At 33.4% G+C, this 25,138-nt stretch overlaps 1 protein-coding gene across 50 annotated transcripts in view; it reads left to right on the plus strand.

Moving 5' to 3' along the window:
* The window catches only part of bt (projectin protein bent), a 227,451-nt gene that overhangs the window by 19,214 nt on the left and 183,099 nt on the right, over positions 1-25,138 (plus strand). For 48 of the 50 annotated variants that reach the window (XM_074134273.1, XM_074134287.1, XM_074134285.1 and 45 more), the window contains exons 1-2: positions 18,357-18,380; positions 20,911-20,943. Coding sequence is in view for 1 of the 50 variants with exons in the window: in XM_074134324.1 (XP_073990425.1) it covers positions 84-176; positions 2,335-2,554; positions 3,264-3,285; positions 3,378-3,540; positions 3,624-3,765; positions 6,782-6,923; positions 8,198-8,401; positions 9,267-9,568; positions 10,909-11,129; positions 11,775-12,086; positions 13,165-13,255; positions 13,354-13,526; positions 14,832-14,999; positions 16,835-16,914; positions 17,482-17,648; positions 18,349-18,380; positions 20,923-20,943 (2,553 nt within the window). In the remaining 49 variants the exon portion in view is untranslated. Of the gene's footprint in view, positions 177-2,334; positions 2,555-3,263; positions 3,286-3,377; positions 3,541-3,623; positions 3,766-6,781; positions 6,924-8,197; positions 8,402-9,266; positions 9,569-10,908; positions 11,130-11,774; positions 12,087-13,164; positions 13,256-13,353; positions 13,527-14,831; positions 15,000-16,834; positions 16,915-17,481; positions 17,649-18,348; positions 18,381-20,910; positions 20,944-25,138 lie in introns of those variants that run through there. The other 2 variants (XM_074134324.1, XM_074134274.1) reach the window with 2 other exon arrangements.

Genomic DNA, 25,138 nt, shown 5'->3' on the forward strand with positions numbered 1-25,138 from the left:
GCTCCATCTAGTGGACGAATGAGGAGCAGTGGGAGGACTGCATCGGACGAGAGCCCAAACGGACGACTCGAACTCCGGACAAGATGGGCGTAGCAGACGACTTCGCTCCTGCATTCACCCAAAAGCCGCAATTGCGGCAAGAGGACGAAGGCAACCGACTTGTCTTCGAATGCAAGGTTAGTTATTATCAAGCAATTCTGTCTGAAGTAGATGCATAGGTAGATAAATATATTATCAAATATTAAAGGATGTCAATTCATAGAATTAGGTTTATGATTAGATCTACTAATCCAACATCTGTTTGGATTAGATTAGATTTGTTTTAGTTTGTTTAATTTTTTGGGAGGGGGTGGTTATCAACCACAATGCGACAATTCTCTTCAAATTTCGTATTTCTAATTGCAAAGACGTGAAGAAAAGAAAAAGTTATCCTTACCCAATTACGTTCTAGTTTTATGGGTAATGGCCAGGGCATGTCTACTTCGGTGGATGAGTTTTTCCTTATTTCTCCACCTTGCAGATACTATTGGTACCTTACAACATGACACAAAAACAAAATAAATTCTAAATAATGCCGTTATTATTTTGAAATTCTGTTTATCCATTTTATCCATTCATTTTTCAAAATTGCTCCCGATCACTCCACTATTTTGCTGATCTTTAAATTTCTTTTTTTTTTTGCCTCAATTAAACAAAACAATGAATTATAGTAAAAGTAATCCGTCTTCTGGCCATTACCGCCAAGTCAATGGGTGGAACCCCTGCTATTACCAAGGCTGCCGACCCCGAAACCGTCCTGTAAGCTCTAATAGTCCTCAGTGCTCCTTTTCTTTCTCCTGCCCCTGCTGTCTGCGTATACATGCCCCAATATGGGGCCTTAGCATTAAAGTCTCCTGCGACTACTATCCCTTCTCGCCATTCATGCAATGTATCCTCTAGTTCTTCTATCTTTGCCCGAAACTCGTTTATACTTTCGTTCGGGGTAAAATAGCAACTCACAAAATAGGTTCCTAGGCTTTTAATCCACACATAGCCATGACCAAGAACAGTTGGTTCAATCGGTACTTCACTAGGATTTAATACCCATAGGGCCGCCGTATTCAGCGCATCCGTATACCAATATCCGTGACTATCTTTATTTCTACAATATTTTGTTCACTTAGCATAGCTATGTCTACCTTCCATTCTGTTGTTAGCTGTGTAAGTAGGGCGTCCGCCACTCTACTTCTGTGCATATTTCCTTGTAAAATCCTCATGTTCGGGCTTTCTGTAACGCTTGCCGGAAGATAGTACACCTTCCAGTGCCTGCTACATGAAATTTCAAATATATGACGTCTCTTTACTTAACAATTCTTAGGCTACAACTTTCAGTTCTTCTTCAACACTCATATAAGTATTAGTTCCTTGTTAAAATGTTTTTAATACATTTCATATTTTCTACGAAATTAGTATACTTATAAGTCAAATTTCTCCCATCAGACAAAGTGCCTTCTGGAATTTTACTTTCTGCAAATCATATGTAAACTAACCTGTCAAAATATTTTTTATATCCTTACACTATAATGTCTGTTGGCAACATATTTTCAGAACTTTCTAATGAAGGGTAACATTCGCACTCGGAAAATAGGGAAACAATAAAGATAATAAAATAAAACAAGTACATAAAGTATATAAGGATAATAAAACAAGATTTTCTTCGGTCAATGCAGACCTTTTTATAATTGAATTCTTGATTATTCACGAGAACATTTATTCTGTTTACATCAACTAAAGTCAAACTTGCTGGGGAAGGGGATTCGAAAGATTTTTGGGAAAGGTAAATTCATATAAAGTTAAACACCATATTAGTAGTGAATTTTTATAAAGTAATGGGTCACTTAGGTGGAACATTTCGAACAATTCAGAAATTAAATTTTGGCCATTTTTTATACCTACATTTTTAATAAATACTGACGAGTTTGACACTATTGAAACATAAATTCAGCCTCAACTTGAGCTCTTCTGTTAACACCGCCGCCATATTTATACATACCATATAATAATTTTTTTTTTCGAACTTGAAGGAACACAAAATGTGAATTACTTGTAAAAACTCAATTTCAAAAAGTTATGTCGATAGCATTACTTTTCGCTAGGGAGCGAGATGCAAGGGTTTCTTCGAATATGGTATGGAACTTGATAGGTAAGCTTATCATTTTGGCTTGAAACTTTTTTCAAGGAACATTAAGTTTAGGGAGTTATGAGAGGAAATTGGCCTCCATGCTTCCCTGAAAAGTTTCATTTTATGGCGTTGGATTTTGAGAATATTACTAATTTATGCTGGACATTTGACAGGTCAAGTCTTCACCCAAACCAGAAATAACATGGTTCAGGACGGAGACAGAGCTAGTGGAAGATGCTAGAACTGCCATTAAAGTCCAAAATATTGGGACCAATCTATTCCTGGTTGTTCTAGAATTAGATGACGTGGTAGAAAGCGATGCAGGATTGTACAAAGTCAAAGCCAAGAATAAATTTGGAGAAGTCGCCGCATCCATCAATCTTAACTTTAGTCGTAAGTATTTATACTATTACTCATATATTTATCTATTAAATTAAGGCTCTTCGAATCAGCAGTAATTGTCGCTGATACCTTTCCGATGCTATGCCGGCTTCTCGTCAGTGTTCATTCTTCACCGACAATACTGCCTATCACGGGGGCAAGGGGGAGAAAAATCTATCGCTGCATGAGCTGAAACTTACAGCATTGTTCTCGACAATTCGTTAAAGTAAAAAATCACAAATTATACAAACCTGGTATTTTGCTTGGGCACTTCAACAACGTTTAGGTAAAAAATTCGGCAACCCGAAGCAAACTACTTTTTTGTGCTTTTCTCTGTAATGACTAAATGGTTGTCTCTAAGCTCATAATACTACTCAGTATTAACACACATAGATACTCATCACTTCTATAATTTTCCTAGGTAAATTGATTGAGTAGAATATGAGAAACGTGCGCCAGTACAATGTACACAGCTGCCACATATAATCGTTAACAGGCACTGTTGATATTTGAGCTTCGCAAGAACTAGACGTTCGAAGAATTTCGGTTAGAAAGACTTCACAAAATGTATTTGAGGTTTTCTGAATTTTATCAGAAAGGCTCCAATGATTCAACTACTAAACTGATAATGGCGATATAACATTCTGTTCTTATTCTCTTCAATAATGTATAAGTAAATTAACATTAAAACTAGTTATTATATTATCCTTCTTTTTTTCAGCGGTAGACGAACCTAGAGAAAGGTAAATATATAAATAATTAATTTGTGTAGTACGGCTATTTAAAGCCATATTTAAGAGACAAATATATTTATATACATGAGTGCTCTTTTCAGACAAATCGATGGCATAGCACCTACTTTTTCTAAAAAGCCGACAATCAGGCAGGAGGATGACGGAAAGAGACTCCTGTTCGAGTGCCGCATACAGGCTGATCCTAGGCCAACAGTCACGTGGTCTCACACCGGCGTAGAGGTGAAACAGGGACCTAGACATAAGGTAAAATTTAATAGCATTAAACCTCTTGCTGGAAAAGTATTTCTAAATTTAAATTTTATTTTAAAAAAATGTTACTGTGTTAGTTGCGAGTAGAAGAAGACGGTCACTCCTACTTCGCAACATTAGAAATAGAAAATGTAACGGTAGAGGATGCTGGAAAATACAAGGTCATGGCGAAGAATGAACTTGGAGAAAGCAACGCTACCATTAGCCTCAACTTTGACAGTATGTATATAATTTGAAAGACTATTGCAAGTAGTGACAGGTTTCGCTTTAACTGATTAGCTGCCAGAGAGGTGCAAGCACTAGTTTCTGTAACTTTGAGAAGCTAGTACTTTTACTATATCTAAAGTGTTGCCCTAATCGTAGAAAGAATTGTAGAGGGCAGAGCTTACCGCAGCTGGCTATTCTGCTTACTTTGTGCCTCAAATACATTTTTCTAAAACATGACACTTTGACTGAAATGAATTGGAATATAAATCTACACAGTAAGCTCACAAAGGTGAGCGTTTGTGTCTGCAAACGGAATCTTGAACGTATTTTACTTAAACCAATACCAATTCGTACGACTTAAACTTTTGCTATAAGACAACTGATAATACATAAAAAATTACCAGAGTAATTCTTAATACAATTCTTGAATTTACATTTATGGCATCACTAAATACAATTTGAATTAGTCACAGTTAACACCGGTTTACCAATGAGAACATACATTCAGCGCTCTATCTTTGGTCTGTTTGAAAATGAATGATCGGATTGGTTGTTTTTGTGCTAAAATACCAGCACAAGGAAATATTAACTAGAATTTTGTAAACTTCGAATCTATGCTCATTGATTGAGCCTAATTTTGAAGCAGGCTTCTGAGCTGAATATTATTCTACAACACAATTCTTTTCCAATTGAAGATTTCTTTTTTCGATGATAAATTAAATTCAAATAGTTTAATTCTTGTTATAGTTTCCAAAAGTTCATGAATTTCGCAACCTACTATGTGTCAAGTCACCAGCTACAAGCTTGGCGTTTGGAAATGTACTTTTGGAAATAAGTAGTCAGTGAACAGTCTTAAGTAAAAAAGTTTTTTTTCCCCATCCATTATCAAGTCAAAAGCTTCCCTGGGCAAAGAGTAAACTAAATGAGTTGTATAAACAAAAAACGCATATTTTTACAGAGGAGACGTTTTATGCGATAGTTTCATCAGTTACAAGTTTATATCGTAGCTGTTATCATTCCATTTTTTTTAATCATTGCCCACCGTAGGTATAAAAGCCACGTCACTGGGGTCTGTCCTCAGCTTTAAATCTTTGCAGTTCAACTTACGAGGACAACAACGTTTTGAAGGGGCGGCTATTCATTAAGAAACATGGGCATACCTTCGGTGGTCACTGGTTAACGATCTATTGAAGTTATAGGAGGGCTCCTGGAGGCACCAGAGTGCGGTAGCTAATCTGACGAGAACCAATGAAATCAGTACTACGTAATTCGTTTTGTCAAATTAAGATAATCGCATTAGATTAATTGTCTCACCCAAAGTATTGAGATGGCGAATAATGGTGACTTTAGGTCACTATTCTGCAATAAGTATAACTTCCCTCATAGTCTCATCAATGTCAGGTAGACGCTCTGAATTGGTGTTTGTTTCCAAGGTCCGTTACTTCACTATTAAATACATGGAACTAACGCTAAGTTGTACGCTGATCAAAAACCCCACACTTCGATTTCACGTTGAGCATATGTTGTTTCAGTAATTGTACATTTATTTTTCAGTAGCGATACTTGCGATACATTGCTAAGTACCCAGAGACCCTGGGTATGAGTCTAGCGGCTGGTCTCTGGCTAAGAAATTTCTAGCTCACTTTTCTTTAAATTAGATGCTCTGAGACACTAACACGCTTTAAATTAATTGATAAAAAGTTAGATATGAGAAAGAGATTGCATTCTGGCGTTTTTATACTTTGAAACAATTATTATTTCTGATTTTATATATTGTTTACAAATGATTTAATTCGTGCTTAAGACTCGGCAATATTTATTTAATTTAGCATGCACATTTTATATGTATTTGTACAAAATTATTAGAAACAAGCAAGCAGTTTGGTAAAGCAAGCTTGATTTTGGTGTGCCTTCATAGAAAACATCAGGCAAACGTTTTTTTTGCAATGCCGGTCATACGATCGGGCATAATACGTGTTTTTTCGGGAAATCGTCTTCGGATATCTTTCCTGGATTCAGACACCCATTTTGACAATTCATCGTTTTATTTTTTTTAGATAAAACTTGGTAATAACCGCAGGCCGGAAGAGGTATGAACCTTGACGACTTCATGAATATTGTCAGTACCATTGCGCAACATTTGCAAAAGTAACCTCTTATTATTTGCATTCTTACGGATGCACCTCTGAACCGAAAGTGATGATTTCCAAGGTTTTTTCTTTATTTACATGTAATAATGCCGAGTATATTCCCCGCTCTAGTGAAAGTCATATCAATTTTAGTATTTCGCATATTTTTCCTTTGGTACTACCAGTTTCGGAATACCAATTGTATTTCAATTGAGTCATCGTCTCATCAAGGCACTTAATTTATAGATCACTCAGGATACATAACTCACAAAGTTATTCGGAAGATCTTGTTCTCACCCAGCCTAGGCCCGCCGTATTTATTAGATAATACGATAACACCAGTTCATCATCTCAAACCAATTTGCGAGAACCTATGAGCACTGGCAGGGCCCACTATCACCATAAAACAGAGTGCCTTTTTTTTTTATGAAGATACACTAATTATAAATAAAATAGAAAATGAAAAAGACACAGACGAAAACATGTGTCCTTTCAATAAAAAATAAAGAATATGTAGCTTAGATTTTGGCTGCATGCTGGCTCGATTCATGCTTGACTCACAATACGCTTATTTAACTCAGAATTAAATAATAATAAAAATTAAAAGCATAACATATGAGTTTTTGGTTGTTAATATTGCTGTACCATTCTGAGTTTTAACCCATTAATTAATTTTTTTTAAAAATAATGTTCGAGTTGGAATCGAACCAATGTGCAAATGGTAAGATATAAGTAGTTACCGAATATGACCATAAAAGTATCGGCGTTTAATTTGCAAAGAAAGAAAAAAAATAAAATAAAATAAAAAATAAAATGGGCCTTAATTTTATGTTTAGAATTATCTTTAGAATGAATTGTTAGATACTTACTAGGTAGGTTGGAACCTTATTATCTCTTAGGTGACGAGGCTCCAGTACCTGAGGACAGGGATGGCATTAAACCAACCTTCACCGAACGCCCAGTAACCACGCAAAGCGACACTGGAGCTGATATCACCCTGGAATGCCGACTGGTCGGCGAGCCGAAGCCACACGTTGTATGGTAAGTTATTGCTTCAATAATAATAGACTAACCTGAAATAGACGGGGTCGTCAGGAGAACTGGGCCAGGCACTATTGGGGGATGTTGCTGTGTGTCTGGTATACACTCCTAGGAAAATCTAAGTTTCTGAAATATGTAGATACCTAAGAGGCCAAATATACCACTTTGTAATCACAACACATCCTCGAATCCAACTTCTATACCCAAACGTACGCGAACTATCTGGAAAACAGTGAGATGCAAAGAAAATAAATTAATAAATAAATTTTTAATTACTGTTAATTAATGTTTTATTATCATTTTTTCAAATAATCCATTTGGATTATGGCTGGAATTTATTTTTGTGCCAGCTTTTCCTCGCAGATATTTAGAATAATAAAATTTCCTGCACTTCAGTTTTAATTTCGGTGAAGTTATTTAATTTCTCCTGCAAATAAGGCCGGAACGAATAGTAGGCCATTTAAGTTCTTCTTCACTTCAAGTCCGAGTAGAATGTGCATGGCGAGCCTTTTCTTGCTGGAATAAAACTTTTTTGCGATCGACCAAAGCTGAATAACTCTGGACCATTGTACATTTTAACATAACTATTTGTCAGTAAAAAAATTTATGATGTAGTCTATCGACAACGAAGTCGTGAGGTATTACTCTTTCATTGTTCGAGAAAAATTACATCAACTTGTTCTCGGATTTTCTTCTTGACCGAAAATTCCGTTTGTACGCCCTTTAAGAAAAGTTGGATTGAATCTATTCTCGTAGTGGCCTGTTCTGCTGTAAGTCCATTTGTTTCTATCCTACATCTCTTTTATTATTGCCCCCCCCAAAAAAAGATGGTTTCTACTGGTGCTTTGGTGAATACTAGTCCAAAACCAGTGTATTATGATCGAGTGAACAAAAGCTTAGATTTAGTTTCGAGTGTAGTCTCATCAATGTAACACGATGAGACTCCCTGACCTAGTCTGCAATTGTAAGGCCGTATCACCAGTTTAAAATTTCAATGTCAGGCAATACGGTTATCTAGGACATCTACCCCTCAGATTTCAATTTCACTTCGAGAGGCGTAGATGCTTTATTCGAAATAATCGGTCATGCCAAACTTTAAGGACTAATTTACAAATAATGCTTAAATTTGAAAATTGATAGGGTAAAGTATTACAAAGATTTTATTCTTCTACCTGCGCTTAGTCAGGTCGATTATCTCTTACTACATATTTTTATAAAAATAATGTTCAAAATATAGTGTGAAACAATATGCAATAAGTATTAATCATTATCAGGTACCACGGCGATAAAGTGGTCAAGGAAAGTGGGAGGAAGAAACTTGTACTAGAATTAGATCAGAAATTGTACTATCTAGCTAAATTAATTATAAAAGATGTTAAGAATAGTGACGCAGGATCCTACAGAGTGATAGCGTCGAATAAACTGGGCGAAGCAACCGCTACAGTCAATCTAAACTTTGAAAATGGCGACAAACCAAGGTAAGTAATTTTATATTTTATTTACTAACTTTTTATTTTTTTTAGCTCTCATAAGAAGAAGTATCTCAATCATAAGATTTTAGATTGAGAGACTTGCCATTTATGCAAATTTACGGTTTCACTGCCTATATAAATTTTATTAGTGAGAATTTGGAGTTTCTAATTCCGAGTTAGAAAGAATTCGAAAGAGTGAAACTCAGAAAGATTTTCTTTGTTTAGTAGTACCGAACCAGTATTGAAGCCAGCTAACATTTAATAAAAATACTAATTTTAATGCAATCTTACAAGTCAGCGTGAGCGTTCATTCTAGATTTTGTACTTTCTCTTTGTACTTTGGTTACTTTCTACATTGTTCTACTTATTTCTGCTAAGATGGACGCAATGATTTTCCATTGTATAATATAACGACCTGTATGTAGGCCGAAAGCCTCGTCGGAATATAGTCCGAGCAGTGTACAAAGCCCAGAAATTTGACCCCATAAGTAATGAAATAAATAAACCAAAATTTAACTGGTTAAGATCTACATGATGTAGCATAATATAAACATTTAGAAAAATATCTAAACTTTAAAAATATAATATGTAAAAGAAGTCGACTTAACTAAGAAAAAGAACAAATAAAATTATGAATACTTAATATATATCACACAAGATTGTGTGACCCACGAAGTGGATAAGTTACGAATCGGGGAATTTTTCTTTATATCGAATTAGCAAATCGGCAAACCAATGTAGCGCTTGCTGCAGATCCCTTTTTGTTTGCTACGAACCAACAACATGTTTCGAAATTGTTCAATTACCATTGATTGTAATGATTGCAGAAAGTGAGAAGAGAGTTTTCACTGCATATTTCTTTCACTTGCAGAATTATTGACGGCAAACCACCTCGTTTTCCAAAGAAACCAACTATTCATCAAGACGGTGACATTCTCGTTATGGGATGCCTATTGGAAGCTGATCCATTACCTGATATTATCTGGTATAAAGGTTCAAAAGTCATATTAGATTCCTCAAGAATGAGAATGACTAGAAAAGCAACTGGAAAAGATCAGTATTTGTTGAAGTTGGAAATATCCAAACCAACGCCTGAGGATGGTGGCAATTATAGGTGTAACGCTTGCAACATTTATGGCGAGAGTAACGCTAATATTGCATTGAATTTCCAAGGTAATGTGTACTGTAATTCTAACCATATCAAAATTGAGTCACTTCGTCCAAACTTGTGATATTTATTCTGAAGAAGTAGGATTTTTTTTTAGCTTTCATTAATTCGGTAATAGATTTCATAATTCATTATTATAGTCTCATAAAATCAAGGCATTTTATTATTCTTGTACAGTACTTACATGCAGCCAGCATAAGTTAAAAATAACTAAGCAGATTAATTGTTAGGAATAATTGGCTATTCTAACGTGTCAAGAAGCTCTTCAAAATTCCTGAGGAAGATTTGTCCTCTGACTGGATTAATTTCTTACAGATACTGGATATTTTTTGGTTCATATAAAGATATAATTTGGTGGTTAGGAGATTTAGGTTCAAGGACTTGGTCAGAAAAATTTGTTTGGTTTGTTCCTGGAGGTTTTCTAAACTAAAGGTACTTAGTGGAGCTGCCATCTACATTACTCCAACAGCCCATCTGTGGTATCTATCACAACTATTCCACAGCTGCCACCTCAATTTTTTTGAAACTGCCGTATACTTCAGTGTATACATTATATGTGTTGTTGGCTTATCTACTTACAAACATGCAGACCGACAGATGGCTGACGTGTTAATAATTACCGTAAAATATACTTTACACGCATTCATATAAGATTCTTGTAATTAAATATATCAATGAAGACACTTTCTGATACTTAAAAACTAGTACAGATATAAGAGAAAAATAAGATATTTCCCATTTACTTGTTACTTCACATAACGAAATACAAATCAAAGCCCTCTTGCATTGTGGTGTAGAAGATATCTCTAAGAAATAAGATTGCTGTCCTCTCTCTTTTGTAATCTCTGAGGTAGAAGAAAACACCATTTATCTTGAGATTGCCAATAGTCATTGCTTGCGCTGTGATATCAAAATTAATTTCCAAATTTCTGCTTCTAAAAGCATAGCAAGATAATATGCAGCTTTTTCTAGCGCATTTCTTTTCAGATATTTTTTTAATATTAGGTAGCTTTTTTCTTTTCTTTTTTTAAATTAATGAAAACTAAAATAAGCATTTATTTTTAAATAGAAGTAATGTTGATTTTTAGATTTAAAATGCAACTCAATTTAATAAATAATTAATTATTTAGTAATGGAAGATTATTGTTTATAAATTCTGTTTCAGGTAGCCTCAACGTTTATCTGACAATTATTACACCTATTATTTCTAGATTAGAATTTTTATTATTTAACATAGAACTGGGCCCATATTTCAAAATGCCGAAGTTAAAAAAATAAAAACAATAAATAACAAAAGAAATAAATATACTTGTTTATAACAATCTGTTTGGAAAACTTGTTGCAGGTGGTGATGAGGGAGCTGGATTTGCACCTTCATTCACAGAGAAACCACGCATCATACCCAATGGTGACGGAACGTTAATCACAATGAAATGTGTGTGTACAGCGAAACCAAAGCCTGAAGTGACATGGTTGAAAGAGACCAAAAAGGTTACTGAAGGCGGACGTGTCAGGATGAAAATAGAAGAATCTGGGGATGTTTACACACTGATGCTTGAAATCCAAGTAAAAAAATAATACTTTTACTTTTACATCATATATATATACAGGGTGTCCCAAGGTATATGGATAACGACTTTGTCTCGGAAACTAAGATAGCTAGAAAAAAACTAAAAAATACGTGTCCCCTTAGTTTTTTGTAAGAAATCCAAATTTAATTTGTAATTTTTTTTCGGTGTTTCCAGAAGCGAGATACAGGCACCAACTTCATTTTTTCAAATGGGGAGGTGTGGTTTTTATTTAAGAAATAGATTCCTCTATTTTTTTAAAGAAAAATTTACTTGAACGGTTTTTTTCTGTGAGCGATATTTTACAAGTTATGAATGAAAACATGATTCTTATAAGAAATTTCAAAATGATAATATTGTAACGTTTTTTTGATTGAATAAGAAGAAAAGTACTATTTTATTATAGATTTTACTTCTCATTAATATTACAGATCATGCTCGAAATGACCTCCACCATTAGAGATGTACAGACATGCTCTTTCCTGCCAATAGTCCCTTACTTCTGTAGTTGGCCAATACGTCTTTGAAGTCCACTTCAGATGTACTACGCACAGTAGGCCTATGGACATTAGTTACTGGTTCACCCTGTATGTATATAACTTTTTCATGCGACGAAGACTTCAACTAGTTGTGTTTTACAAAGGATCCAATCGGACCAGACAGTGGCACATATCGTTGTCACGTGAAAAATGAATTTGGGGAAAGCAACGCAAATCTAAATCTGAACATTGAAGCTGAAGCCGAACCAGAAGGCATAGCACCAACATTTTTAGAAAAACCAAAAATACGTTCAGAAAGTGGTGGTAAAGTGGTGATTATGGACTTCAAAGTTAAAGCCGATCCAAAACCAGAAATTGTTTGGTACCACGAAGGACAAGTGCTCAAACAGTCGTCCAAACTTTCATGGAGGATGGAAGAATCGGACAATGTCTATTACATAAGACTGGAGTTGAAGGTATGTTTTAGTTTCTTAGTTTAGTTAAAAATAAAGAGTTGACATCATTAATTGCTCAAAATTAAGATAAATTGTAATTCAATTTGCTCTTAATGTAAAAAAATGAATAATTTTTAGATTTACTTTTTCGTTCTTTAAAAGGGCCACTAGAGTTGTTAAATTTAATTTCAATGAGTAAATAATTCTGTTTCAGATATTTTTTTGCTTTTTTATTTAATGTCTATTAATAATCCAATTTAATTTTAATTTGTTAGAATATTTTAATGATTATTATTCTATTTTTTATTATACAGTAATATTGCTTTATTTTTTTATTCCATTTTTATAATATTATAATAATAATTATTTTTTCTCTAATAGATAATGTGCCATGAGTTCAACTCTATATGTGATATTCCCCTAAACGCAAATAAATATATTCTATACTAAACAAAAAGTAGTGAAAAGTAATCGCACATTTTTCAAGGCGCGCCTAAATTAGTTACAAACTGATAAGCTCACAGTTACACTAATAATTATACTAAATATGGCTGAGTGGTTAGCGAATACTAGATTCCAATGCGGAAATTACGTGTTTGAATCCAGCTGTTGAGCCTTAGATTTTTTTCTTCGTTGGAGGTTCTTACAGCTGTGTTCTGTAACGAGAGACTATTGTCCGAAGGCCGGCAGTTCACGGGAAAAACCTCCGGACACCAATAACCTCACATGAACACGCGTCTTAAATAAATAAATAAAATAAAATAAAAAAATTAATTAAAAAATAAATCTAACCTCTTTTTTCTTTTTAATAACAACCATATTCACCTAATTCAGTAAAATTTAGAACATGGCTAGGACATCGTTTTTCCAGCCAAAGAAGCAATCAACTCTTAAATAACGTTAATAAACATGTAAACGTCTCAAATAATCAGAATTTAACTTTTTTCAATCGCATTTAACTGGATTTTGAGAAACTTCTTGCACTAATACGAGTTACAGTTACAAGCTTTTCAGAATGATATTCCACTTTCCATAATAAATTTGCCCTATATGTAGGGCAAGCCTCTAATCAAACATTGCGGCTGTGTTATTTTTGCAGGATCCTGGTATTCAAGACTCTGGAATATACAAATGTAATATAAAGAACATTTGCGGTGAACTAAATGCTAATCTCACATTGAATATAGAAAGTGAGTACATACATCTTATATTTACCTCTTAAAATCAGAACAATTTATTTCTGAATTAACTACCTTAAATTAAATATATTTTTATTTATTTTTTTCAGTAATACCTGTAATAAAAGAAGTTCCTAAGACTGTGTCTATAACTAAATCAAATACTATATTAATAGAATGCCGAGTACAGTCTGTATTTGAACCAAAATGTACTTGGCTCAAAGGTTCAAATATTATTAAAGAAGATTCCAAACACAGAGTAGAAATTGTACATGTTAAAGAAGTAAGTTGCGAAAAGAGTCTCTTACTGCTTTCTCTTAAAGCATTTATAAGAATATGAATACACATTTAGTTTATACTTTCTCTTACTGTTCGTAATAGGAAGTAATGCGTTCACTTCAAATTTTCAAAAGTGAGTTTTCGCCAAAAACACATTTTGATTCTCCAGTTTACGGATACTCAGTTACTCTGTTTGGTTGGTCACTATCGTCTCTTATTTAATAAGCTTTCAGTCGAATTCGTTTAATTAGATATACGATTTAATTTTTTTTTTCTTTACTTTTTACTTACTAAATAAGAGGAAGCATTATTTTCTGCTGGACTTCTAATTTTAGTTTACAGCGGAAGTAAGGATTGAAAAAGCAGTTTATTTTAGCGTTTATTCTTTTTTGGCGTTTTTATTTTATTTTAGGTTTTGTGAGTAAAATTTATTTGTTTAATAACTCAAAAACGAAAGAATGGAAAATTAAAATTTGATGTTTCGCTTAGGTGCCAACAAGCATAAAAACTTATGCTTGAAAACTATAGGTATGTGATTAATATTAACTGGAAATGCCATTTTAATGATTTGATTTTTAATTATTTTTTTGTGTGTAATATTCTTGAAACTCCAACGATTTTCTTAAACATCACATTAACTGTTGCCCACATGTAGGTTTATAATGTATACTTGAAACATATTCCAGCAATATTTATTGTAGAGGGGTTCTAAGTAAGCGCCTATTTTTTCTATTATACTTTACATACATATTTTACTATTATCATTTTTTTTTTTTCAACAAACATTAAGTAGCTATACACTGGATTCGAACTGGGGATCTCCCTCTTACAACACAACTCCCACCCAATGTAGAGGGTCTCTAATGTTACGCTTTCCTCTAAAGAGGCATTTCCTTATATTAAACCGCGCTTTTGCTTAAAATTCTCTTAATCAAGCCTTTGATTAAAATTATTAATAATAATAATAAAGGAAGGGATTAGCTATGCGGTTTGCGTGCTGGACTCCCACGCGGAGGTCCCGGGTTCGAATCCAGCTGCTGACCCTTAGATTTTCTCTTCCTAGGAGCTTCTTACAGCTCACTGGCCGGTGATGGACAGTTTTGTCTGTAACGAGAGAACACTGTCCGGAGGCCGGCAGTGCACTGAAAAAAGCTCCGGGCGCCAATAACCTTAGATGTTGACGCGCCTCAAATAAAAAAAAAATAATAATAATAATAAAATAGACTTGCAGTGGAAAAGTTTTTAATTGTTCGCCAGACTTAACCAAACTAGCTATGGAAAATATTAATATTAAATTGTTTTATTACAGGGTGAATACGCTGTTAAACTAGAAATAGCTCCAGCAACTCCTGCCGATAAAGGTGTGTACAAGTTAGTTGCCAAAAATGAGAAGGGAGAAGCAACCTCTAGTACGATCGATGTTATAGCTCCACCAACTGTCGAAGCTCCAGTTATACAACAGAAGTTAACGGATGTGGTAGGTGCAATATTTGATTTCACGAATAAGTTAGTACTAATACGAGAAAAACGCTGTGAGGATGTTTAGTGGAGGATGAGTCTATTATGCACAAGTTTGCAGAAGTATGTTATCACAAAACACGTGTACGTCTTTTGCTGCTTTCATTTGTATGAACTGTCCAATAATTATAAAATAAAATACGATTTTACGCTCAAGAGTTTATAGATTCAAGGAGGTGAATTATGCAGACTATATATGTTACTGAACTTACTAAACTAGCTTTCCATCAACACACAAAGAATCTAAAATTGAATGGCAAAGTTGGACAAAACGATAAAATATGGGAGATTATGTATTATTATTACTATCTCGAATTATTAATAAAAAGGTGCCTACGTTTTGATCAATTTAATCTATTTTTTCAAGGCATATAGATGGGTTTGTGTGGTATTAATATAAATATATATTGCCTCATCTACGTGCCTTGAAAAAAATATTAAATATATTAAAACATTGCCCTTACATTTGTTGCAAAAGGTCACCAAGAATTCAAGATAATTATTAAAGTACAGTTGATTTACATCTATGAAATCAAGGCCCGACTTGAAACCTTGTATTAGAAATTTATAATTTCATATCTATAGAGGAAATTTTTGGAAACTACAGATATCTGAGTTCCAAAAAAGAGGGCTCTCACTCAAAAAACGGAATAAGTCCTCTGGAGCATTAGAATTACATAGAGAGCAGCTCTCGACATCAGATCTATATTTCAGAAAAAGTAACTTTCTCCTGAGTTTCCAAAGCCACGTAGATCATGGAATACTAAATTATTAAAAATGACAAAGTAGACACATCTCTATGGTCAGGAATTATCACTTAGCAGAAAAGAAAACGATCATGATTTACATGCCTCATGATTTACAGCAGAAGTCTAGCAAGAGCGTTCCTGCTAGGTAGGTTTTCTAAGGATCCGGAAAAATTTAAATTAAAGGACGAGTTAGGATGAGCCAGTGTTTAAACCAGGATGCATTTTTTATTCTCTTAAGAGAGGTGATCTTAGGAAGACGAAAATCAACAAGACTTTAAGGCAGTATACAATAATGTGCAGCTTCAGTATGAATGAATGAATAGAATCCAAAGCTTCTCTATGTTACCAGATAACTGGGGATACAAGAAGGTACAGCACACAACTTTTCAAGAAAAAAGGTTAGAATTTTTTTAAACAATGTAAGGCTTGAAACCCCCAAATCTGGCAACCGTAACACTCGTCAGCCCGCGAGACGCTGTTCCAAACTTGAAGTTTTCTTCAAAAAGAACTTACCAGCAAGAAAGCGCGAACATCTTTAAATTTAAACTTATCAGGGGATCGAACAACATTTTTATGGACGATCAAACTGGAGCAAATGATGTTTATGCCTAGCTTAGATATGGAAATCCCACTCTCCAGATGAGAAGGAAAGTCAGTTGATGAGTTAGGACAACGGCGACACATTTGTATCTATTCACGAATTGTATCTGCTGATCTCTGTAGAAGATAATCTACCAACTTTCAGGAAAACCATTATTTTAGACTTCTTAAGGTTAACAGGCAGATTGATCTTTTATTTGTGTAAAAAAATGTAGTAAATTTCTGCAAACGGCTATTGCCATGCTACTTAATGCATTTTTTTATTTATTTCTATTCTTTTGTTTGTACATTTTCAAAAGAAGATATCATTTTATTATTATTATTATTGTATACATCGCAACGTGTTATTTAGTATCCACCAATTAAGCACTTACTATATTTTATTCATAGATTATCTAGTATCATAAAAGATGAATGCAAAATGATTATTTTGTTGTAATTTCAGTCGGTAAAGGAAGGTGAAACAATAAGACTAGTCTGCAAATTTTCATCTGTCGATAAAACGTTGAAAATTATATGGAAGAAGTAAGTGAAAGTTTAATACAAATATAATTAATTAACTATAAAATGATGATGTCATGCTGTCTTGATTTCTGAGAAAAGCTGAACGCTAACAAATTACAAATTTCAACATCCATTTCACCCCTCATAGCTCCCCTGTGATGTGTCCTTGTCCGCGGCTGCTTATTTATCAGGCAAGGTTTATTTATTTGACAGCTAACCTTCATATCTTGTAATCCCACTATCCCCAAACCATGGGAACGCCAGGACTACCTGGTTTACCCCCATACTAATGGGATGCAACTGGTGAGAAAGCCCAGCCCAGATGAACTTTTTAAAACTCAATTTTGAAACGATAGAAACGGCAAAAAATAATTGTTGCAGCTCCCAAATAAGGGCAATTTAGACGTACATTTTAACTTTATTTTGCTTTTCTTATTTTAAGATACAACTAGATGACAAACGGATTGAGTTTAGGTACTTAGGCCTTTTTATCAGAAGAAAGTGTAAACTAGGGCTTTTGAAATTGTAATTTTGTTTTACATATGTCTCAACCTTATAGCTTTAATGTCATCTTATTTTTATCCTTAGGAACAATAAGATGATAACAGAAGCGGTGAATACAAAGTTTGATGGACAAAGTGCCACGTTGGAGATTACAAACTGTAAGAAGGAGCAAGAAGGCACTTACACGATCAGTGCAAGTAATGCTGGCGGTACTACTGAATCGTCATCAACAATTAGAATTGGTAAACATCATAATTAATCTATGTGGCAATAAATTTGGTCGAAAATAATTAGGCTTTTTAGGAAAGAATCAACTCAGTAGCTAGAACCCTAGACTCAGAACGCGCACAGATTTTTGCTTCCTAGGAGCCCCTAACAGATCTCACTCCGGTGAACGAGAGACACGAGTCCAGCTTTGGTATATAAATAAGTAGGTCCTCTCTTAAAGTGCCATTCAGTGTATTGTTTGGGTCCAATATCAGCCTAATATAATTAGTAATTAAATATGTTCCTAATGCAAAATCTAGGGGCCAATCACTTTTTCCAGAGAACATTGATTTTTAGGGACCTCGAGTTCTGGGGGACCCAGTTGTTATGCTACCCTTGTTGATTGCTTTTTTATTATGACGAACTTAAAGAAAATTATCAAAACCATATAAGTTGCAATAAGATTGTTTCACAACAGATTTTTTGTTTGTTTCAGAAAAGGTGAGTAGACTCAGCAATATGATGAAAGTCTTGAAAAAGATTTTGAATCGTAATTTAATTAATTTTCATTGACAAAACTAAAGGTAAAATAGAAATTAAGGTCTGAACATGTGTATACATTTGTGAGTGGTGTATTAACTGCATGAAACTACCATATCCCAAGTTTTCATTGTTATTGCTCCTCATCAGCCTTTATGGATTGTGCTCATATGTTTTTATTATTTATTCAATTGTTATTGTTACAGAAAGAAAAAGTAAAAGAGAAAGAAGAAGAGGTAATCTTATTTAAAAAGAAAGAAATTAAATTAATTTATTTTTGCTTTAGGTTTCTGCTTTAATATGCTCTTAGCTTCAACCTACATATAAATATGGACAGATCATTTCAGCTACTAAAACTAAAGTTCAATGGAAAATACTAACAAATTCTGGTTTTTTAATTTTTGCTGAAACTGAAAACACTGCTTTTGTTTAAGAGAGTGAGTATTGGAAGATAAAATATTTGATGAAGTGCACATGGAATAACAGTTCTGTAGCGGCCGAAATCCAGATTGACCTAGAATATCAATTTTTCTTGCTTCTGTAAGAATTACTCTCTTACTTTTCTAAGAGTTATTCTTCTACCTTTTTAAGTTTCGTGGTAAAATTTGACCAATGGTAGCGGACGTGCCGTTAATTGAAATTTTGGATAACGAATTTATTCTGTAGGAATCCGGGATAATAGCCTAAATAAGATGGTCAAGTTTTAACAATTAAAGTCTATTTTTGCTACTAAGAGAGCTTTAACTTTTCTTATGCAAAGAGATTTTCCTTTTTCCAGGGTTTCTTAAGTCCAAGATTGATGAATAGATCTTGAGAACAATTTGTTTTCTTTGAAAAAAATAATTCACACACAAACACAAAACGTTTCTTTACAAAAAATATATAATATATATATTTATATATATATTTATTTATATTTATATTTGTATACTACAGGATGTTCATTTTAAGACGGCTCAAATGCATTTTATGCTTGAACGATTGATCTCAGCAAAAAATGGTAGAGGAAAAATTTGTTGCCCGTCACCTCTAGTTTCAGAATATGTGACTTGATTTTAGATTCCTGCCCGCATACGCGGCTGACGCTCGGCCAAAAGTGAGGGTTCGCAGTTGACCCCCATTTTCATGTACACAGTTTTAAAGAGTATAAAAAGTTATGAAAGAAACCAGAAACCGCAATTCGATATCTTAAAAATTAAAGGTGTTAGGCCACTTCAAAATCTGGTATTTATTAATCATATTTCAATTTTTTAACTTGTTATCAAAGAGAAAGAAGAGCCCGCGATAGGTCATTTTTATGTATTTTTTCATCCCCTTTCTACTGAAAGTATTGCCAAGGCAGTAAAGCTAGCATTTTTCTTAATATCGGGAAATAAGTAGTTTTCCGAGAGATTATTCTAAGAAAAATCAAATGTTAAGAGCTTTAGATGTTCTCAAGCATACACAAAATGGCTAAAAATTAATTTTACATCTGTTACAAACAAGAAGGTTTAATAATTATTTGGTAATTTTGGGAGAGTTGCGTTTAATTACCACAAAAATTGGAAACCTCCTGCCACATATTTAAGTGATCAATATCTTTCATGTAAAGGATCAAACTTATTCCTTAATTTATCAAATAATGCACTTTACTCAACTTGTGAAGCATGTACTGTGCCTTCAAAGGTGCCTCCTCTGTCTCGCAAGCCAGGTTAGCCAGGAGGTTATCAACTACTCTTTGTGTCTAATGAGTTAAAAAATTGAAATATGATTAATAAATACCAGATTTTGAAATGGCATAGCACCTTTAATTTTGAAGATATCGAATTGCGGTTTCCGGTTTCTTTCATAACTTTTTATACTCTTTAAAACTGTGTATATGAAAATGGGGGTCAACTGCGAACCCTCACTTTTGGTCAGTGGTATGCGGGCAGGAATCTAAAATCAAGTCGCATATTCTGAAATTAGAGGTGACGGGCAACAAATTTTTCCTCTACCATTTTTTGCTCAGATTAACCGTTTAAGCATGAAATGCATTTGAGTCGTCTTAAAATGAACATCCTGAATATATTATATGATATAATATATTTATTTAATATGTTATTATAATATTTTTACAAAACATCCTATTATGAGGATTCAAACTGCACAGTTCAATTTCATTTAGAATAATATTACACATTAATAAAAGTGTCTCATGAATTTAGTACTTACAAAGAACCCTGTCGGTCTAAGAAGATATAAATTCCTTATAAATTTCTCGCATCCGAATTATATTTATAGCGTACACATCATCTTGGAAAATTTCATTTTCCATGGACATTGCTTAAAACTTGAGATAGCCTGCCTCAAGTAGGATTTTCTGGTTATTTATCTCATTTTTACTCCAAGCACAAAATTTCATTTCGCTTCTTTTTTAATTTAAGGATGGTTTAAACAGGACCAGCCTCCTTCGGATTTTAACCTAGCTGTAGCAGCTATGGTGGTGTTTTAAACTAGATTAAAAAAATAATAACTTTTTTCTCTCAGCACGGATTCTAATCACTTTTTGAATTTAATTAATTAATTGAAGGACATCAAAATTGTTTGCTTGCCCTAGAATTAAATTGGATGACTCCCGTATGAATTGAAGTGTTTACATTTTTACATAGAGGAATAGTGGACAAAAAAATAAAGGAAATGTGTTAGACAATGACATATTATTGATAAAAACTTCATAAGAACGGAGCTCATTCAATATGGGGGTTCACAGCGAGAAACTTTTGTAAAAATTGATTGTTATTGCAGGTTAATGAAGAGAAGATAGAACTAAAAAAGAAGGTGAGTTCCTTTTTTCCATTTTACAAATATTAAGAACTGGGTCATGCATAACTCCAGAGTCTTTGGTGGCTCTCTAGATAGATATATAAACAAGTAAACTCAAAATGAATTTTATGTGGGCATTACCTCCAACAACCTAGAGGCGTGGACAACGAGGAGAATAGCTAATATTTTTTGCTATAAGTTTCTCTTATTAACAAATTTAATGAAATTCGAGCCCAAGAACGTAATCGAACTGTGTGGAAGAGAGTGAGGTTAAACAGAGTACTTGTTACATGAAAGTAAGAAGTGGGATAACAAAAATTTATTGGTTACTGTTATTACATTACGTTATTGCATTCCCTTCCATAACTAAGAAGAGGGCAATTCCAAATTTAACTTATTGTGAAATATCCCATTTGGTCCAGCTTTAAGTAAAAAAATAACATACTTATCAATCCGAAAAAAATAAAGAAATTAGAAAGGGAAGTTTAGGGAGAATAAAAATAAAAATTACCATTTTTCAATAGAAAAACAAAAAAGAAAACAAGAATTTTTGTGAATTCTAAATTGTACAAAATACTTACTATTCAGGGTGAACCAGTAAGTAACTTCCATAGGCCCACTGTGTGTAGTACATCTAAAGTGGAGTTCAATGACCTATTGGCCAACTTCATATTTCCCACTGTTCTAGAGGGACGTCACTTTAATTTTGTTTCTAAAATCATACTTTTTTTGCAATAAAAAGGTTATTACTCAGAAAGTTTTAGTACGAATTCGATTCTGATGACACAGTTAGAAAGACAAGTAAATTTTCTAAAAATTGACACCATTTCGAAGCATAAATTCTTCTCCAAACAGCCTCAATCTTCCTCCGGATACTGGAAAAATAAAAGTAATCGAAATTTTTAAGAAAACTCATTAGGCCCTTATGTGATCATTATCAGATATAGGTGCTGGCACTTTTTATAAAAGTTTTCTTGCCTAACGGGCTTTCAAACGGTATATCATTTTCCAGGATTCCTTTTCTCTTCGTATGAGAAATTGAGTTTGTTTTGTAAACGTGTTCACGAGCACTCAACAGTGTTAGTTTATCAAGTTGTTTAGTTCGTGAAAACTCTTTTAGATGGGCCAGTAGTCAATTTTTAAAGTAGATTGTCTTAAAATAAGGAAGTCAAAGGTTACAAATTGCACTTTAAACATTTACTTCTGATCCCACTAAAATATTTGAGAAAGTGCTAGGAAATATTTTAAACTACTTATTGCTATTTAAATTTGAATCACGAAGTTAGAACAAAATTTGAATGTTCAATTCGTATAACAGGAATATGTGATGGCACAAATAACACAGTTAATAACAAATAAATTATTCACTTCTCAGTTGAAATTTAATGTAGACCCTTTAATTGAGTACTTGCAGTAAAATACTTTAATAATTAACTGCACTAAAAATGTGCATATCTTAACCAAATTTTATTCCCTATATAACATACATATAATAATGTGGGAACACCTAGATTAAGAGTGTAGTTGTAAAAATCTATATTGTTTAATATTAACCCAGATTAATGATTACCTATTATTTTTACCGTTTGATTATTACATAAAATTACAATCACCTTACTTAAAGAATGAAACACCGACGAGTTTTATTTAAAAAGTAAATAAAAAAAATAAATATATAATGTTTTTCTTTTTAACCTGTGATTAATAGTTCGATTATTTTAGATCAAGGATGAGAAACACGCGGCCCTCAAGCATTTCTAAAATTGAATTTGTTTTTATCTTGCATTAAAATTTGTATATGAAATATTTACTTTTTTTTTAATTTTATTTTTTTTTATTCTAATATTTATTATAAATAAAGTTTCGTAAATTATTAATAAGAGTTAATCTATGTGCGGCCCGCCAAAAAAAATTTAAATTTAAATTGGCCCATTGATGAAAAAGATTGCTCACCCCTGTTTTAGATTACTAGATATTACAGTCAATTTAAGTTAAATGATGTGCTACTTGAACAAATATTTTGTAGATGAAAAAGCCCTGCATAAGGGTCTGTGACATCTAATAAATTCTAAAAAATATTAATTAAAAGTTAATGCAGTAAAATAACTTAAATGATATCAATGAAGTACATATTAATGAAATGATTGGTACTTGTTGATTTGTGTACCTTTTGGCGTTTAATCAACCCTTATACTTAACTTTTAAAACTGTAAGTTTTTGTTAAGGAGATTTTTTGTACCTTTTGGATAGATTTCCCTTTTTGCCTTATAAATTTTCTTAACATTTGTAATGATCAATACAAATTAACCTGATATGGTGTTAGGTCAGACCCGTGCCTACCACTCGAGAGATCTTTTAAAAGAATGCTTAGAGTTGCGGTCCCCAATGAATCCACAAATAACATTTTCTAGGAAAATGTCTCGAATAAAATCGGTAGGTATTTTTACGTAAATAACAAAATTAAACTGCGATTTCAGTACTTCCTTTCAAGAGGAGTAAGAAAAATTAAAGCGCGTTTACAGTACTTTTTCCTAAAACGCAAAGAGAAATTAAATTTCAAATACGCACGATTGCAATACTTCCCTTTAGCAGCTGCAAGAGTAGGATGGCACTTGAATGACGCGTAGTAAAACTCGAACAATTTCTTCCTGCCAAAATTTATCAAATTTGGCAGTTATTGATTATTGTGGCGGGCCTTACTTAAGTGGGGCAAACCCCGTTTCTAATGTTGAAAACGTCGAGAACCACAAAAGCTTTATCCGAATAAAATTTCGAATTGAATGACAATTCATTGACGTAAATCGGTTCATGCGTCAATAATTTGAACGATTGCAATACTTCCTTTTAGTTGGTGTAAGAGCATAATGGCTCATTAGAGACACGTCGGGAAACTTTAACCACTTCTTCGTGCTAAATTTTATTAAATTGGACTAAGCTTATAGAAATATTAGTAATAATCGATTTAGAGCGAGCCTTACTTGCGTGGGGCAAACTCTCCTCCTTATGAGGCCAGCGTTGAGAGTTTTAGAATGCAAATCTGCACAAAATTGCAATTTGAATGACACTACTTTCATGAAAATCGGTTCACGCGTCGATAATTTGAATCAATTGCTCTACTTCCCCTTAACAGGTGTAAGAGCAGATCGTTGCTTTGATGATACATAGGGGAGCCCTAAATCCTACCAAATTTGATCAAAATCGGGCCAAGATTTACAGAGTAATTAGTAATAATAATTTTGGAGGGGGCTTTACCTCGTTCATAGGGCTAACTCCTCCCATTTGATATACAGCGTCGAGACCCCCAAAAGGCACATCTAAATAAAATTTCGAATCGAATGACTCCCAATCATGAAAATCGGTTCTCGCGTTTAGGCGCTACACAGTTTACAAAAAAGGTAACAAGAAGAAGACCAATTTTTGAAAATGCCGTTTTTGCTCAGTTTCAGTAACTTTTTTCTCGAAATCTATTTATTCTATGTTGTTGCAAAAAATTACAGTTATAAAGGAGGATTTACTCTATATTTTAAAGAAAATTTAGGAATTTTATCTTTTGTAGAAAAAGAGAAAAAAATTGTCAAAGTTGGGTGTTTTTTAAGGTTACGCTTTTTCATGCACTTTTTGACGATTAACCCTTATACAACTGTCCGGACAGTTTTAACAAGCTTAACACATCAACAATGGAAAGACTTTTAGTAGTTTTGTTGTTTGTTGTTTTGTGAGAGATCCTCTATTCAAATCCCGCGTTTTGCTACGTTTAATTATTTGGAAAAAATGATAATTATAAAATATGCGCTTCCGCACTTACCCATGACACCTTAATTTGGTAGTTGGACGTTTGTCCCGCCTGAAAAGAGCGCGATTGATTCTTTGCTTTTTTTTTTTTATTGAATTTTGCAAATGATATGAATTGACCTTGTAAACTATTAACCAAATAATTAAATATTTAATTTTAAAATAACTACATTGTTTTGAGTACGGTAGATACAGTATTCCCTTTTTGATGGACAAAACGGATTGTTGGTCTTTGCAGTCCGCCCATGCTTAAGAAATGTCTTGTTGACATTGCACAATGCCTTGTAGACAGGACTTTGCCTTTTGGTGTTTCTTGTTTGCTAAGTTTTTTCTCTCCGTATATTTATTATTGATTTCCTTGGGTCTGCTGGCAAAAAGACAGGACTTCAGTCTGTCGATAGAATCGTTTGATTCATTT

Source organism: Rhodnius prolixus, unplaced genomic scaffold (assembly GCF_049639745.1).
Source record: "Rhodnius prolixus isolate KJV_2025 unplaced genomic scaffold, Rpr scaffold_16, whole genome shotgun sequence".
Classification (NCBI taxonomy): domain Eukaryota; kingdom Metazoa; phylum Arthropoda; class Insecta; order Hemiptera; family Reduviidae; genus Rhodnius; species Rhodnius prolixus.